The sequence below is a fragment of the Anopheles gambiae genome, chromosome 2 (assembly GCF_943734735.2).
Source record: "Anopheles gambiae chromosome 2, idAnoGambNW_F1_1, whole genome shotgun sequence".
Lineage (NCBI taxonomy): Eukaryota > Metazoa > Arthropoda > Insecta > Diptera > Culicidae > Anopheles > Anopheles gambiae.
The window spans coordinates 84,641,386-84,656,853 of record NC_064601.1 but is presented as its reverse complement, the minus strand read 5'-3'; the positions used below and the strand labels follow the sequence as shown (position 1 = coordinate 84,656,853).

The window sequence follows — 15,468 nt, the reverse complement described above, 5'->3', positions numbered from 1 at the left end:
ACCAGTTCGAAACGACCCCCAAGATTTTGCCAATTTTTGCTCGGCCACATGCCGGACCCGCATACCGGACGGTGGTTGACCTCATAGGTGACGACTCAAGAAGGCTGCCGAGCGGACCATGGCGGACGCTTTGCGGTTTGGGATCGATTAGCTGGGCCAAGCTGTCAAAAGCGAGGGATTAAAGGGAGCGCACCGGATTAGCCGGCGAAGGTCAGTCGTGTTCCTGTCCAGGCCTACGCCTGTGTGTGATATATCTGCCGACACTTTAGCGAGCGGACGACTTGTGTCTATACGCTTTTCGGTGCTTTCAAAGCGCATTTCGAGTGCAGCTCTAATTGGCGGTGCTTGTTGGTGATGTTTTGGGGGCAGAGACGGAGCATGAATTGCGCGATGATTGTTGATTAGATCGGACAGCAATGTTTTCGCCAGTTCGGTAGAGAGGTCAATTTGTTGAATTAGCGGAGAGGTACAAGGTACACAGCGGGACACAACGAAGGCTGGTCTAATTGTTTGAGTGTTAATCTAATTTCAGCCAAAAACTTGTATTGTTGTTTTGCTCATGTAGCAATCACAATCGAAAACAGTGAAAATGAACATGTTCGTCATACTCTACAACCAAAAAAGAACGGATTTAATTCTTAGTAATGATTTCATTGGAACAGTGATAGAAAGGTTGAAATTGGACTTTCAGTTTAAGCTTCTAATTTGAAGACAAATAATTGAATTGTTTCCAAAAATACAACTAAACATATAACATAGCTTGACCAAACATCCAATAGAAATAAGGCCAGCTTCAAAAAAGAGTTAGAGTCACACAATAGATCATGAAGGTGTCAGCTCGTGCTCGGTGTCAGATCCAGAATTGCATCCAATATGAAAAGTTTTAGAGAAAGGCAGAGAGAAATTTAAAATCATAGGTAAAGATCAATATTTAGATTTATTTGTAGTTTGTAACGTTGACGTAGAGACTTACAAGAACCTTAGGATTGCGCGCTATTGTCCTTTGAGCTAGCCTGGTGACGTTCATTAGGCAATGTATTTCAATATTTTTAAAATGAGCCAAAGTATCATACCCCTGATTTACAGTTGCTACATCGCTACTGGGTAATGTTCCAGACCACAATGACACCTTTCAACATGGGACACATGTTGGATGATAATTATCATACGACAGTTCAGTACCAATCTGTAAACGGTCTACCGAAACGATTAAGACTCCAACAACGAAATGTTTTGAAAAATGTTGACATTTTTACCATTGCTTAAAATAGGACTTATTACACAATTTGTACACCTTTTACCAAAAGCCAACCGGATTGCGTTGAGCTTAATCCATCCACGCTTGGCTGACTCCTCACGCAATACAAAACACGGAGAGAAATTCTGTTCCTTCATAATGCTCCCTGGGTGTCGCTATGGTGTTGTCCCCCTAATGCCGGTAATAGGGTTTTATCCTTTCTTGGCTCACGACACGATGACCGTATCCGACTGGGCGCGCGTTGCTTGTTCAAGCACCGCCAAACAACTCAGTTGAAATTCCAACGACATTTTTTTCTCGGCCAACCTCCGCATCTCGATTGCAGCCGCTCGGACATTGGTTCGACATTAGTTCATTAATATATTATGCACCTGTTTCTTGGCGCAGTTTATTTTTCAAACACCAACATGCTCCCTCCGCCCCTGGAAAACGAACTGTCTTCGGGCGTTCCGTATGCACTGAAGAGAAATGACTTTACCCTTCACTCACCGTAATCCCCTAATCGATCGAGTTGGATTTTTTGGTACGGTCCGTGCTCGTAACGCATGGCCGAAACCGGTCATTTCGATAATGATTAGAAGCCACCGCGACACGTTACAGGGAGACATGCGTTAATGAAAATTTAATCAATCACCTACTCGTGTTACAGCGCCCGCGATTGCGTGCTGTTGCCACCCAGAAAAAAAGTACCCACCACTCGGCGGCGGCGAGAAAATAAGGTTACTCTTGACCTTGGCCCTGGGTACAGCCGACCCGAAAAAACACACACTTGCCCACAGCGCGTACCACGTGAACCCACGACCGGCGTCGGCGGGCTGGGCGAGCGATCGGTCCTGTCTCGGGGCGTGTCACGATGGTGCACGATGCAAATTTTTGGAAGTCGGTATAAATTAGGGAACTGGATCAGTTGTCAGCATCAGTTGCAGCTAATCAGCCGTCGTCGTCAATTCATTAGCGCGAGTCTCGCAAGAAACTAAAACAACCGCCCAAACGCCCAGCCATGTTCCGCTTCGTGTTCGCTGCTGCCCTGCTCGTGGCCACCGTTGCCGCCGGTCCGCTCGATCGGGCCTACTCGCACCAGCAAAACCCGGACGCACACGCCCAGATCGTGGCGTACGAGAATGTGCTGAAGGACGATGGACACTACAACTGGAGCTACGAGACGAGCAACGGTATCGCCGCCCACGAGGAAGGTCTCGGAGCGCACAACGCCAACGGTGCCTTCTCGTACACCGGTCCCGATGGTGTGCTGTACCGCGTGGTGTACGTGGCCGACGAGAACGGATTCCAGCCGCAGGGTGACCATCTGCCGACGCCGCCGCCGACGCCCGAGCACGTGTTCAAGACGCTCGAGCAGATCCGCGCCAACCCGCCCAAGGACCAGAAGGACTTCAGTCTGGAGGCGCTCGATGCCACCCTCGCTCGGCTGCGACAGCACTAAGTGGCTGCTGGGATTGGAAACTTGGAACCGTTTTGGACGTCATTAGCCAACATTCATCATTCATCATTGAAGGTCCTGTGCCAAGAAGACAGGACAGGACAGCCATGAATCATTGGATCACCATTTCACCACGCAATAGGCTTAAGTAGAAAAATTGAATTTCGTTGTTGAACTGTTTGTTATCGAATCGGAAATGAAATAAAACCGGTGTAAAATAATAGTAAAGAAGTAGTCGCCTTTTCATTCTTAGGATCTTGCTAAAATCATATTACTTCGTCGACGATCAAAGTTTAGAAAACTTTGATTGTTATTTTCCTTTGGGAATACTTTAGAAGGGCTTCATTTGTTAAATTCACCTTGATAAATACACAATCTTATAGTACGCATTCGTCAAAAGCTTATACGCAATGCTTTTAAAAGCTTCATATGGCCAGATCATGGCAGCACCAGAGTGTCGCACAAACCAATGCAGCTACAAGCAACATGAAAGACCCTCACCTCTAGTGAAAGCATTTCGATTGATCCCACCACTTTTATTTTACTAAAAATAGCTTTCTCAGAAGGAGAAGAGCAATTGGCCACTTCAAGAGACATACGGTGCAAACAGTGGAAAGGGATACTGAGAGCTCTCTTGGACTGATCGGCTACTTTCACGCTGTTACGAAGTGAAAGTATTGGTGGTTAGTGCATTGGTTGTGTTGAACGTGATTTTAAATCGAGCGCAACTTTCTATTAGACATGTGGCTCGTTGGTCTAGGGGTATGATTCTCGCTTCGGGTGCGAGAGGTCCCGGGTTCAATTCCCGGACGAGCCCGTTGACGAAACGACAAATAACTAGCAGATTTGTCACTTTTTACTGAGTACTGACTTGACTGCTGATTTTACATTGATGTAATTTTCTTTCAAATATGTTTATCCCAACTAAAAGAACTATGAGTTATTTTTGTAGTCCGAGCAAAATGGCGAGGCTTTTATATATTTCACATTGTTTTAATAAAAAAAATAAATCCAAGCGTACGATCATTGCGTACGCTCTCTTTATCTAGCACTGTACAGCTTCATTCCTCTTCTAACCTACTGGCGAATGATGCTTCCTAACCGAGGGTAGCGCGCAGTCGGTTCAGGGTAGCATCGAGCGACTCCAGATCAGCGCCCTCTGGTGGGTTGGCACGCATTTCCTCCAGCATCTTGATCACATGCTCGGGTGCTGGCGGCTCGGTTGGCAGATGGGCTCCCTGCGGCTGGAAGCCGTTCTCGTCGGCAATGTACACAATCTCGTACCGCTGGCCGTCCGGAGCGGTGAAGGCGAAGTTACCGTTGGCGTTCGTACCGTCGTTGCTGGCCTGGGACGCACTGATGCCGTTGCTCGTTTCGTAGTTGTACGTGTACGAACCGTCCGCATTGATCACCGTGTCCTGGGCAAGGGTTTCCGCTCCGGCATCATCACCACCGCCGCCAGCGCTGCGGGCCTGAGGCCGCTGAGGAAGGGCGACGACGAGCGACACCACAAGAGATGCAACAATCTGCAAATAATAGCAACAGGGGGAAAAGATGATGAAATAAGGTTTTTTTAAGTGTACTATAAAGTATTAATAACTGTATGTACAAAGAACTGCTAGTTTCACGCTAGTCGTAATTTTGTTGTACAGTTGAAATATTTTTGAGATTTTAGTACAATCTTTTTAGTACAATGTACTGTTTAGTACTATGTAATATTTAGTTCATGCTCAAGGGAAACTGATCGAGATGAAAGTATAACATCACACGTTTTTGCTATCAGCCTGTTTTAGTACACAATGTACTAAGTATTCCACTGCGTCTAAAACCGGTAACTACTGTGCTCCCCATGGAATGACTTCGCTGCTGATGTTCGCCTTAGTCCACACACTTGCCCGCTACTCCGCCGATTATTGCGGTCAGCTTTTGCGAGGAAGTTAGTCGCATTTTCTTTAGCGAATTGAGCGGCAGCAGTGGCGAGAAAAAATGCGAATTACTTCATCACAAAATCAGTACCCCTGTCGGACGTCCTGGTATTACGGTATGCGATTCCCTTAAACCTCTTTCTTCCCTCCAGGGCACTACTCTATGCTATTGTTCTAACAAGAACATCACTTGGAAACTACAAACTACTGCCACTTTGGCTCAGCCACTCACCAATTTTCGGAACATTTTGCTGTGTTTACTTTTCACGGTTCTATACGACCTGTGCTGAGAGTGTCTCAAAACCAACTGATACGTTAACGGTACGATTGGATGCGCTTTATATAATCAGAAAACGTTTTGTTTCCATAGACCTCACAACCTCAAAAACACAGCCCCCAATAGTCGAATCTGCCTGGTTTCGTCCTCTAAACGAATGATCTGATGCAAGGATGCTTGGAAATATTCAAACTTGTTGCTATCCTGCTTCTCCTGCCAGCGTACTGTCGCGAAACCTCTCGCTTACCATCCTAGAAGTGAAGATGACACAACACATCGATCGCCTTACCGCGTGCAGAAGTTTAAATTTCGCACTGTAGCAGAGCAGGTAAAGCAGAAACAAAAAAAACCTTCGATCTGTCACCGGTTTGTAATGTTTTGATATGACTTCAGCCTGTTTTTCGGTTGTCTACTAACCTGTCCAGCGTTAAATTATTCCAAAAAAATCGATTTCAGCGGCATCTTCAGCGGCCGGGACTGTTTTGCACCTATTTCAAGGTTTGCCAGCCCATTGCTAGATAACAGCGAAACAGACAACTCTGCTGCTACCTCTTCCCCGTGTACTCCATTCGTTAGTCTGGACTAGTTTTGTACGGTTACCATCGTACCACGGGGTGGGCTGATTTGAATATTATCCTAGGTGGCATGCTTTGCTCGGTTCATCGCTAGAAGATGTCACCTCCACTTTCGTCCGTGTTTGGCATTTGGCACGGGTTATGGAACAGGTTGCACATTCGGCTTGCTTGCGGTCCCAAAAAGGCTCACACCTGTTGACCGTGACCAGCGGTGGTCACGAGCGAGGAAACTATGCTATGGTAGATGTTGCTGTGCGGTGGAACTTCTTTTCCCACTGTCGATTATTTTAAATGGTGAATTTGAACGATGCAGAATGTTGAAATGCATCGTTAGCTGATAAGAAATGAATGTCTTAGGTGACAAAAAATATCCATTGTTGAAGTTCTCATTCTAGGCAAAAAACACGAAAATTAATTAAACTTTAAAAATTCATACACGTGCAAAAATGGCACAAAAAAGCTTATGATAGTTTATCATTAATTGATACATCGAAAATGAAAGTGACTCTTTATATTCATTAAAACATATCAGGAATTAAATAAGTTTTGTAAAACAAAATTGCGTAGGACACTGATACCAGCGTAATAAATTAAAATTGTTTAATTTTCTCTTTAGCAGACATTGCTTACAACCGTTAGTATCAAATAAAAAGTTTATGTAGGTCGTACAGAATTGCCTCAAACATAAATAAATGTGTGGTATTTTGAAACTTTATTTGTGTTTGAGATTTATCGTAAATTTTATTGTTAAGTATAGAAAGAAAAAATACTTACACGATTTGCCTACAATTGTACATCAAGAATTTTCTCTGAGAATTTGTACCCAACAAGAATGCATATATTTATTGTACTAAAAAGAACTCCATTACTTTATTTTTATTTAGATTCACATTATTATTGCTTCGGCCGTATTTTCAACACATTTAGTATCGACCGATTTGTTCTCAGGACATTTGATTCCTGTGTTTTTAGCCTTATCCCGGGCAAGAATTCCATTATATGAAGGAAAAGCGGACAATATATTAGAATTATTATCATATTCGTTAAAGGATTGAGTTACTTCGAGGCGGTGTGATATATTTTGCGAAAAAAAGTTTTATTTTAAGAGTTGGATGGATTTTACCTTAAGATGTAACCAAAGGCAATCAGAAAGAATGTGAAAAATAAATAAAAACCATCATCATTTTTTCTAAACATATTATAATAAACATCAATACACGTTGGTTTAGCCATCATCTCATTCACAACATGGCTCTTTTAATTTATGCCCAGGTGCGTATTCCATTAACTAATCCGCTATTTTTATCATCAAACTCTAGTATCATCAACATTGCACAAGCCACTTCCTGGTTGATGTTGATCACTCTCCCCCCAAAAAAACAAGAAGCCATAAAATCATCCAATTTTTGTTCCGTCGGTGCAAAATTTGCAACATTATTAAACCGAACACTCCCACCAGCTGATGGATCGATACGCATAATTATGTAAATGTAAAACTAGATTTTCTCTGCCAAACTGATGATCCACCCATCGAACGACCTTGTGCGATGATTCGCTTTAGTCGCAAATATCACCAAACTATTCAACTCCATCATCATTCTGTGGCGGAATCGAATGCAAAGTTTCGTTTGACCGACGAGACTGTGGCAGAACAAGGGGGTAGCATGCGATTGATCGTATCATAATTTACTCGAATGACGGTTTACCTCTTAAATGAGAAAGAGAAGACGGAATGAGAGGGATCGTTAATCGCACACCCCGGTTCGAAAGCTTTGCAGGAAGGAAATGTGACTGCAAAAAAACCAGACTGGGAAACCATTTCCTTACGGCATCGGTGAAACCTAACCTCAACCGGCGCGACCAGCAGAGGCACAATCATTGTCACTGGCGCAACACAAATAGACCAGTTTAGTCAGATAGACCGGGAAGCGATATGGATAGTTTGCAAGAGTGCGGGCCGCGAGAAGCTGATTTAGAGATTATTATAAATTATTCCGATAAATAAACATGACGTTTCATATATCTGGCCCGGGCAGACGCGAAGAACGAACCGGGCGTGCTTTGCGTTTGCACTCGCATTCAATGCACAAACAAACATAATACCCTCAAACAAGCGGGAGATGGTTGTGTGCCACCATTGACTTGCGGTAAATCGGTCACTGTTACGATGGATGCACCCGATAAAGGATGGGATGATAAATTTGGCCCGATTTCGAGCCACCGATAAGGCTTTTCCAGCCGTCCTACTGCTCGCAGTCTCCGAAATGGAATCGATTCCTTTTTTCTCATGCACGAAACGGTGTCATGGCATTTTGATAAAGCATTTCAAGTTTGCGTTCGAAGGAGAGTAAACATACCAACAACAAAAATACACCGTGCCATCTGTATTAAACTCACTGTAATGTAATACATTAAATAATAATAAGCAAATTGCTTTTATCCTCTTTAAATGCTTCATTGCACTGGTTAAGCAGCAACAACACCCCAGCCAAGTTCTACCGCCCGGTTACGGGTCAGTGGCAATTTCCAGCGACAACGACGCATTGATTTATCGCAACTTTCACCTCACTGCACGCGACATTCTGCAGCTAGCGAAGGAAGGAAGCCGCCCGCCGACACCTGGAGTGTGCACGGGGTCAACCAGGGAGACCACGGCGTTACATTGAACTTACAAACCTCCCTTCTGATGCTGCCCGCACCGGCTGCCTGCAAGCGGGAATGCAAGTCCGTGTGCGGTTTGTGCTGCGTTTTCGCGAAGCTTTACACCCCCTTCGGCAAAGGATGTATGGGCATGGGTCATATGTTATTTATGCCTTGTCCTATCACTCGCTTCTCGTTTGCTCGTGTTGCTTAGCAAAATGGTATAGCCAGTTTCCGTCCACAGACCATTGCTTTGCGGCGGTTTGTTGTGGGTAGAAATTGAATATTAAATTGCAACCTGGAGTTATAGTCAATTTGGAGCTAAAATATGTTTACATACATTCATTTGGAGTAAAAACGAAGCATACAAGAGAGCAAATATGTGTTTAAAGGGCTTTAGGAGGCAGTAGAAAAAGTAAGGCGGTTATACATTAATAATGTACGCTATCTATTTCACAGAATGAAGTTAAAATTTAACGCAATTTAGGTTTGAGAGCTTTGTACAGATTTGTCATGCCTCGGAAACAGAGCAAGAACATAGCAATATATTCAAGGATAAGTATGGGAAGATTGACGGGCACTGCGGGAAAGATAGACACATCTAACTCAACAATTTAGCATCTAAACTGAAGGTATGGCAATTCATTTGAGAACATTTTTAAATGGTGTGATGTATGCAAAATTGCCTCAAATTCATGAATAAACAAATCTTCAATCGTACGCATCTTCAAACAAGCATTGTTTATATTTTCGGCAGTATTACTAAGAGAACGAGTTGTCATGCTTGTTGAGCAAAAGACTGGTGGAAGCATGGCAATGAAAGCAATAAAAATACTTGTAAGCATCCTTACACACAAATGGGAAAGACGGACACTCTGTCGTAGAAAAAGATGGACTTCATTTTTTTACTTCTTATATAAATTGGTGATCAACAGATGCCATCAAATACCTTAAGTAAGGGTAGTCGGAAGACTTCAGTTCCCTTCAACAATCGAAAACATTGCAATCTGCGAGAAACGGCACACCGGCACAACTTTGCAGCCATGCGTTATGGTATTATTCGTTTAACACTGATGAGGCACTGCACGATCTTGTCACGATTCGGACAACTTTAATCAACAAAAAGAAGAGGCATTGATATGACATCGTTCAGAAATACATGAGAGATTCTATGGGATTACAAATATCAAAAAGTTTAATCTTCAATGGAAAACATGGCTTGACCTATTAACAAGTCCATCAAGCATGCTGGGGCCGCTGACTTCCGGAGGAGTAATTTTCCTAAAATTTACTTAATTTTTTAATTTGGAGTAATGTTGAAATATAGTAAACCTTTCCAAATTTCAAACGTTTTCGACGGGTGTTCACTTTATCCTTTATAACAGGGACCCTTCGAGATTCTAGTCAGCTGTTTTATATGGAGTTTGACAGTTGGAAGCTGAAATCATGTAAAAACTCCATACAAAACCGCACACAAAACAAGCCTGCGATTTTCAGCCTAGATTATTCTAGCCTCAAAGCTAAGATTAGATTCGAGTACCTGCTCGAAAAATGCCAAAATAAGGTGGTGTTTACATTTATCCTAAGATGCATTAAAGATATCTGGTGATGGAATCCAGAAACAAAGTGTATGTAGTCCAGGTGGTCTCGCAGCATGTTTTTTTATAACCAAATTTGAACATCCCTTTTTGACAGTACGGCTGACATCTTTTGCTCAAACAGGCTTTCTGGAGGCTTGACGAATACACAAAACACTCTAAAAGTCTTCAATTCAGAAGCAGAAGCGATAAAAATCAGCCTTCTAAATTCATACACCTCACCTAATATACCCTCTTAGATAGCTGCTCGAAAACTGCTATACAATGCAAACAGCTGACAGCCTGAAGTTTTAGCCTACGAACTTAAAAAGGAAAGGACTCCATTGCTATAAAACAACTATGTTTTACAAATCTTTTAAGTTTGATACAAACTTAAAAATTGCAACACATGTTTTTAAGCAAAATGAGTGTAAAAAATTCAGTAAAATGAATACTGAAAAATGAAAAATGAAAATGAAAAAGTCACTGTACTGTATTGATATATTTATCGATTTTTACATTAAATTATTCGATATTTAATTTATATTTTCGATATTTTATCGATATTTTCTTAAATGTGTACGTTTTTACCTATCTTCTCCTCCACGTACAATTAAGCATTCCCAAATTGTAAACTGATCAAGCAAAAGGCATATCTTGACATAGGTAGCTAACCATTGTGTTCGTTATTTTTAAACCATTCAAAACATAACATTGCTTTATTAATTTGAAAGTCGTGCAAATTGATAATTACATCCATTTCCATCATCAACAAAACCTGATAAAGCAATCAAACGCGTTTATTCTCTCTGCACTGTTATTAATTAAGTTAAATAAAGATTAAAATGTAATCACCACCATTGACCAAATCCGGAGCACAAATTAAGTAGACACCATACCGTCACTAGGCTGCACCAGCAATCTTTCGTTGACGCAAAAGTGGTCCGATAGAGATCTGCGATCATTCACTAAGCTGGCGTTTTTGTGGGTGGCCACTATCATAATTTGCACACAATCGGTTGAAGAAATGCTATAATCGCTTGAAAACAGTAAACCATGACCGCTTGGACGAATGGACCACGTTTGGATACGAAAAAGCTGCGCCTATTTCGGTCAAGGTCACGTTTTGGTCTCGGCTTCAACGTTGGTTTTTTTAGTTGGTTTGTTGTGAAACGGTTTTGCAGAAGGTGGTTTAGATAAACCCGACTGACAGGACCATATTTTGCACGCCAGCAGCTTGCGCAGGTGAGTGTTTTGCGTGCACATTAAGCCAAGTCCAGAGTGCCTAATTATGCACAAATCTTTTCGTTCGGTACAAATAAAGAGTCACGTTGGTAAGTTGTGTTGTTGCAGAAAAAGCTCATCCTTCTGGAACAGTGCATCGACAGGCTTGGGCTTGTCGATGCGGCTGTCCACACATTCACGCTCACTAATCCTCACGGGGGTTTGTGAAAGTTTTTCACTCCCGCCTTTCGACAGATTAGTACCTCTGTTCTTGTCTGCTCACACATACACACACACATGAGCCGCCCACCGCCGGCAGCATCGTTTTAAACGATCAACTGGCAGCACCCACCCACCGAGCCAAACTTGCGAACACCCAGCCCTCCTCGCTTTAAATTGATTACAATTTCCTCTAAACGTGCCCACCATTGTAACCCACTCATCCAGGCTGCCCCAAAACGTCGAACTCGTTCACATTTTGAGCAGAAGAAACTTTTCACTTTCGCTTTTTTGTGTGTTTCTTCTGATGACGTCCTACGAGGGCGGGAGCTGCTGATCGAACGAGCGAAAGCCTCTCTTTCGGCGTTGCGTATTGGCGACCGGCAGCCTCCAATCCTGCGTCATTCGTCATCCACCCGCAGGCGGCCAGGCTGATGAATACAGCCCGGGTCCGTCCCATGTGTTTCGTTTTTCGTTGACTGTCGGTCGGTCTGTCTGTCTATCTCTCCACTCCACTCCTCCGACTAAAATGCCGCCAGAGGGAGCCGATCTTTCACCGGGCAAAACTGGACGACTTAATCAATTCGTTACGTGCCCGCCGGGTATTGCGAAGTAGGAAGACGGCCGTCCGATTGTAGCGCGTTTGATGGACTATAGGCTGATTTAAACGGTTGCGAACAAAACGATCATAATCACAGTCAACGTTTTCAGTCTGTTTATTGGATTCATTTGCTGTATTTTTATTTATATTTACCCAAAATGTTCATTTGTATTTAGTGCATAAAGTCACATTTTAGGTACTATTTTTTACAAAAATTAATTCTTTGTTTTTATGAAACATTCAACTTTTTATGTTCGAAATTAGAAAAAAAAGTTATTTAAAAAATCAATTTCATTTACCTTTTGCTTGCTAAAATTTTAACACCGATAAAGTCATCCCCATGATTCATTGTGTGCCTCATCTCGAACATCTTTACGGAGAAAATGGGATGAACGGCCAAATCCGGGAGCTAGGTAATAGATTGCTTAGCCGCAGGAGGTCACTTTTCACGCTGCCATTCGCCTGTAGGGTGCAAAGTGGCCAACCGTATGTGGGCTTCCGTAAATTGGTTTCATGATTATTTTAAGCTTCGAGTGTGATCTCAGCTAGGGTAGATCTGTCGGTAGATCTGTCAGTAAGGTTTGGTTATTGTTTTTTCCGCAAGAGGGCTCTACTTAAATCGCTTAAACGGTTTACTAAAATAAAATGTCCCATCAAGGGATTGAATTGCAAAAACTATACACTATCTGCCCATTTTTGCTTGTTTTTAATATATCCTTCTTTCCCTCTAAGCACATACTGCTCCTAGGTCATTTTGGTTCGGAAATATGAGAATGCAATGTACGTTTTGCCTGCGGAGAGCACAACGCTACAACGCCACTTGCACCTATGCTGGCCCTGTCTACTGCCTACGCACACAAGACAAACTGCACATTTGATCGTTTATCTAGTCACTGCTGTTTGTCCCCTTTATTTCTACAAACCGCCTTGCCCGCAACGAGACGCAAATGGCAGCACAAACCTTTCGGACCGATTCGAAAACCGAACGGGACCTCATGTCGCCCAGGGGCGTCATGTTCCAGTTGTTTCCAGCTGTGGACCCAAGGGCCTGGACCGGTGCCGTGCACGCCCCAGCCACCTAACATACGATCACTGCGATCGGTCGTTGGTCAAGTTCTTCACGATTGCCTTCTTCAATGTCCCTCCCTTCCCGTCTAACGTCAACCCTTTCTGTAACCACCCTTCACGCGGTTCCACGCAAAACCGAACGAATTTCGCTTTCGGATTTTATGAACTTTCAAGTTCAAGTAAAAGTGTTAGTCGCTGTCACTTTTTCTATCCCGCAGTTAGCCGTCGCTGCCTCGGTGGGGTTCGGGCGGTTTATGGAACTGGTTTTGCGCCCAGGCAGTGGTGGAAGAACTATGAAATAGTGGCACATACGCAGATGCCATAAAAAGAGCCACCCCGCCATTGCCTCCCCGCGCCATTGCGGGGGACATGCAACCGCATTGCACGCACTTTTACGACCCACCGAAAGCGCACCGCCCGTTGTCAGTGGGATGAGGCGGTTAAAGACCGTCAGCGTCGAGACACCTACAGCCACCTCATAGCTCGCGCGATGGCGAAAGAGCGAGAAATTGGTGGTTTGTTTTGGAAAACGGAATGCATAAAGCCAGCTTAACTGGAGTTCGGTGCGAGATCATAAATTAAAACTAAATTAAGACTACACAACAGGGCTGAGGGCCAAACCTGACCAGGCGAGGGCCACTAAGGGTGTCTGTTAGATGAAGATAAAAGCCCACCTGCAGCCCCCCCCCCCTTATTTCCACTGGTTTTTGGATCCCTTTTCAACGGCACGTTCGATTTCCGAAGGTGAGAAAAGTCGCCAACATCGATCAATTTCTCTTCACCGCTGCTGCGCAAGGCTTGGGTGCTGCACCATCTAAAGGGCTTCCATCTTTGGTAAGGTTCGCTCTTACTCTGCCGACAGGTTTGTGCGTGTCCCTTCCTGCATTAGATGCTTTTCGCATGATGCGCACCCAGCGCATGTCGCCCTCGACCCATCTGCGTCGAAGCTGCACATTTATGTATGCGCAAAACATTCCAGCTCCACGGTAATTGAATCGACGAGCGCCCTTTAAACACGGCGCAACAGGTTGTGCTGGCTCGGGCAGAAGGAAACCTCACGTCTGTCACCTTTAGCGGCAATGTTCCCAGTATCCCCACGCTATCGGGCGCTGAAGTTTATTACACGCAACCTTGTCGTTCGCAGTGGCGCAGTCGTTAGTAAATTAATCAGTGTTAATTTAAGCGAACCTTTAATGGAAACGATCAGCGATACTAAAAAAAAAAAAAAATGTCCACAGAGTTCTGTGGAAAGGAGCAATGTTTGTGTCAGAAGGGACGCAAGAAGATCAATTTCTAAAGCAAAAATACAATTTTTATAGTTACTTTATATTTTTATTACATCAAACTAACTGTTGAAGTTTGACTATAGTTGTTGTAATGAAATAAAAAAGGCCAACGATAAAAATCGCAAAAAATGATGATGTTTGAGTAAATGTTTGTTTTTTTGGATCAGAATGATTAAAAGGGGCTATAAATGCATGGTCATGGATTGTTTTACCATGAATTTCGATACTTTTTTGACGAACTCTAGGGCATTCACGATCATTTACATTCATTTTGTTTTATTGTCTTAACAATGTAAATATTTTTGTCCGTGTTTTTGGTATTTTTTGCCAATTTTGTAAAGGTTTCCGTACGACGAAATATTTAAAGTTCTTTCATGGGCAAAGCTGTTTTGCCAATTTTTAAATATTCCATCGCCCATTGAGAGGTTGTGCCTATTGAATTACTGTTTTAGGCAAGCTTCATACCCATATTTTTTTAAATTTTATCTCAAATTACACAACAGAAGCAATTTTGTAATTCATCGATCGGTATGATCTGATTATACCAAAATAATTAGTATTTAATGTGTTTTGTAGCTTTCAGTTTAATTGTGTTATGATCATATCGTGCTTTAAATTAAGCAATTATTCATTTGTACGCCATTTTGCCTCATATGATACAAAGATGTACAAACGTGGAAGGAATCAATTTCACTCTTCACTCCTATCTTGATCATGTTAACACCATGTTACACCGTCCCAACACGGCCACATTTCCATCACGGGATTTCCCTTACCCTAGTAATAGCTCAATCAAACAGCGCCTATTCACCGATCAATATTGTGTACTGCTTCGGGGGGCGAAAATGAAAATGCTTAGTTACAACCACCAAGGAGTACGATCGCGCACCATTACCATAACCGATCACCAGAGTGTCCGTTTTTTTGTCTTCTTTTCTTCACCCGGCTGTGTCGCTCCAAACTTATGCTTACCGCAGGCAACGTCAGAGTGTCACCGACCGTTTCCATCACATAACTGTCTCGAGCTTCGACACGTCGTTCAGCCGCAAAACGGTCACTCATTTGCAGCCACTTAGCTTGTGTTGCGCCACGCCAACAACGCCTCGCAGCGACTAACGCACTAACGAAAGGAAACTTCATCGAGAGGACACACCTCCTGCGTGCGACCGTAACAGCAGTCCCGTTGTGTGCGAGCTTGTGAAAAACAGTAGCACTTCCGTTTTCGGTTGTGAGCTGGCTACTGGCTTCACGCTTGAGGGGGAAAAAGAGCAGCCGCTTTAGCGCCCTTTTGCCTACTACCTGGTGTTTGCTGTGTAGCAGATTTTCCAACCTCCTTCCAACGCCCAGTTGCGGACGGTAATGTATGCAAATTAGGGTGCT

The 15,468-nt window shown here is 43.3% G+C and overlaps 2 protein-coding genes and 1 non-coding gene across 3 annotated transcripts; 2 read left to right on the top strand and 1 right to left on the bottom strand.

The window, feature by feature from the left end:
• The first annotated feature begins 2,164 nt into the window (after positions 1–2,164).
• LOC1276146 (cuticle protein CP14.6) lies at positions 2,165–2,927 on the top strand. Its single transcript, XM_315456.4, has one exon. It carries the CDS (start codon positions 2,259–2,261, stop codon positions 2,697–2,699), a length of 441 nt encoding a protein of 146 aa, XP_315456.3. The 5' UTR covers positions 2,165–2,258; the 3' UTR covers positions 2,700–2,927.
• Positions 2,928–3,441: 514 nt separating this feature from the next.
• Positions 3,442–3,513, top strand: Trnap-cgg (transfer RNA proline (anticodon CGG)). The gene has a single exon. It is a non-coding gene; the product is annotated as a tRNA-Pro (tRNA).
• Positions 3,514–3,636: 123 nt separating this feature from the next.
• LOC1276145 (cuticle protein AMP1A) lies at positions 3,637–4,961 on the bottom strand. The gene is made up of 2 exons (XM_315455.4): positions 4,854–4,961; positions 3,637–4,222 (listed from the first exon to the last, which is right to left on the bottom strand). The coding sequence occupies exons 1-2, from the start codon at positions 4,866–4,868 to the stop codon at positions 3,794–3,796; spliced, it is 444 nt and encodes a 147-aa protein (XP_315455.3). The 5' UTR covers positions 4,869–4,961; the 3' UTR covers positions 3,637–3,793.
• Positions 4,962–15,468: the final 10,507 nt, after the last annotated feature.

What these genes read in the sequence shown, in the direction of transcription:
- LOC1276146 (XM_315456.4), top strand. Translation starts at nt 2,259, where the DNA reads ATGTTCCGCTTCGTGTTCGCTGCTGCCCTGCTCGTGGCCACCGTTGCC.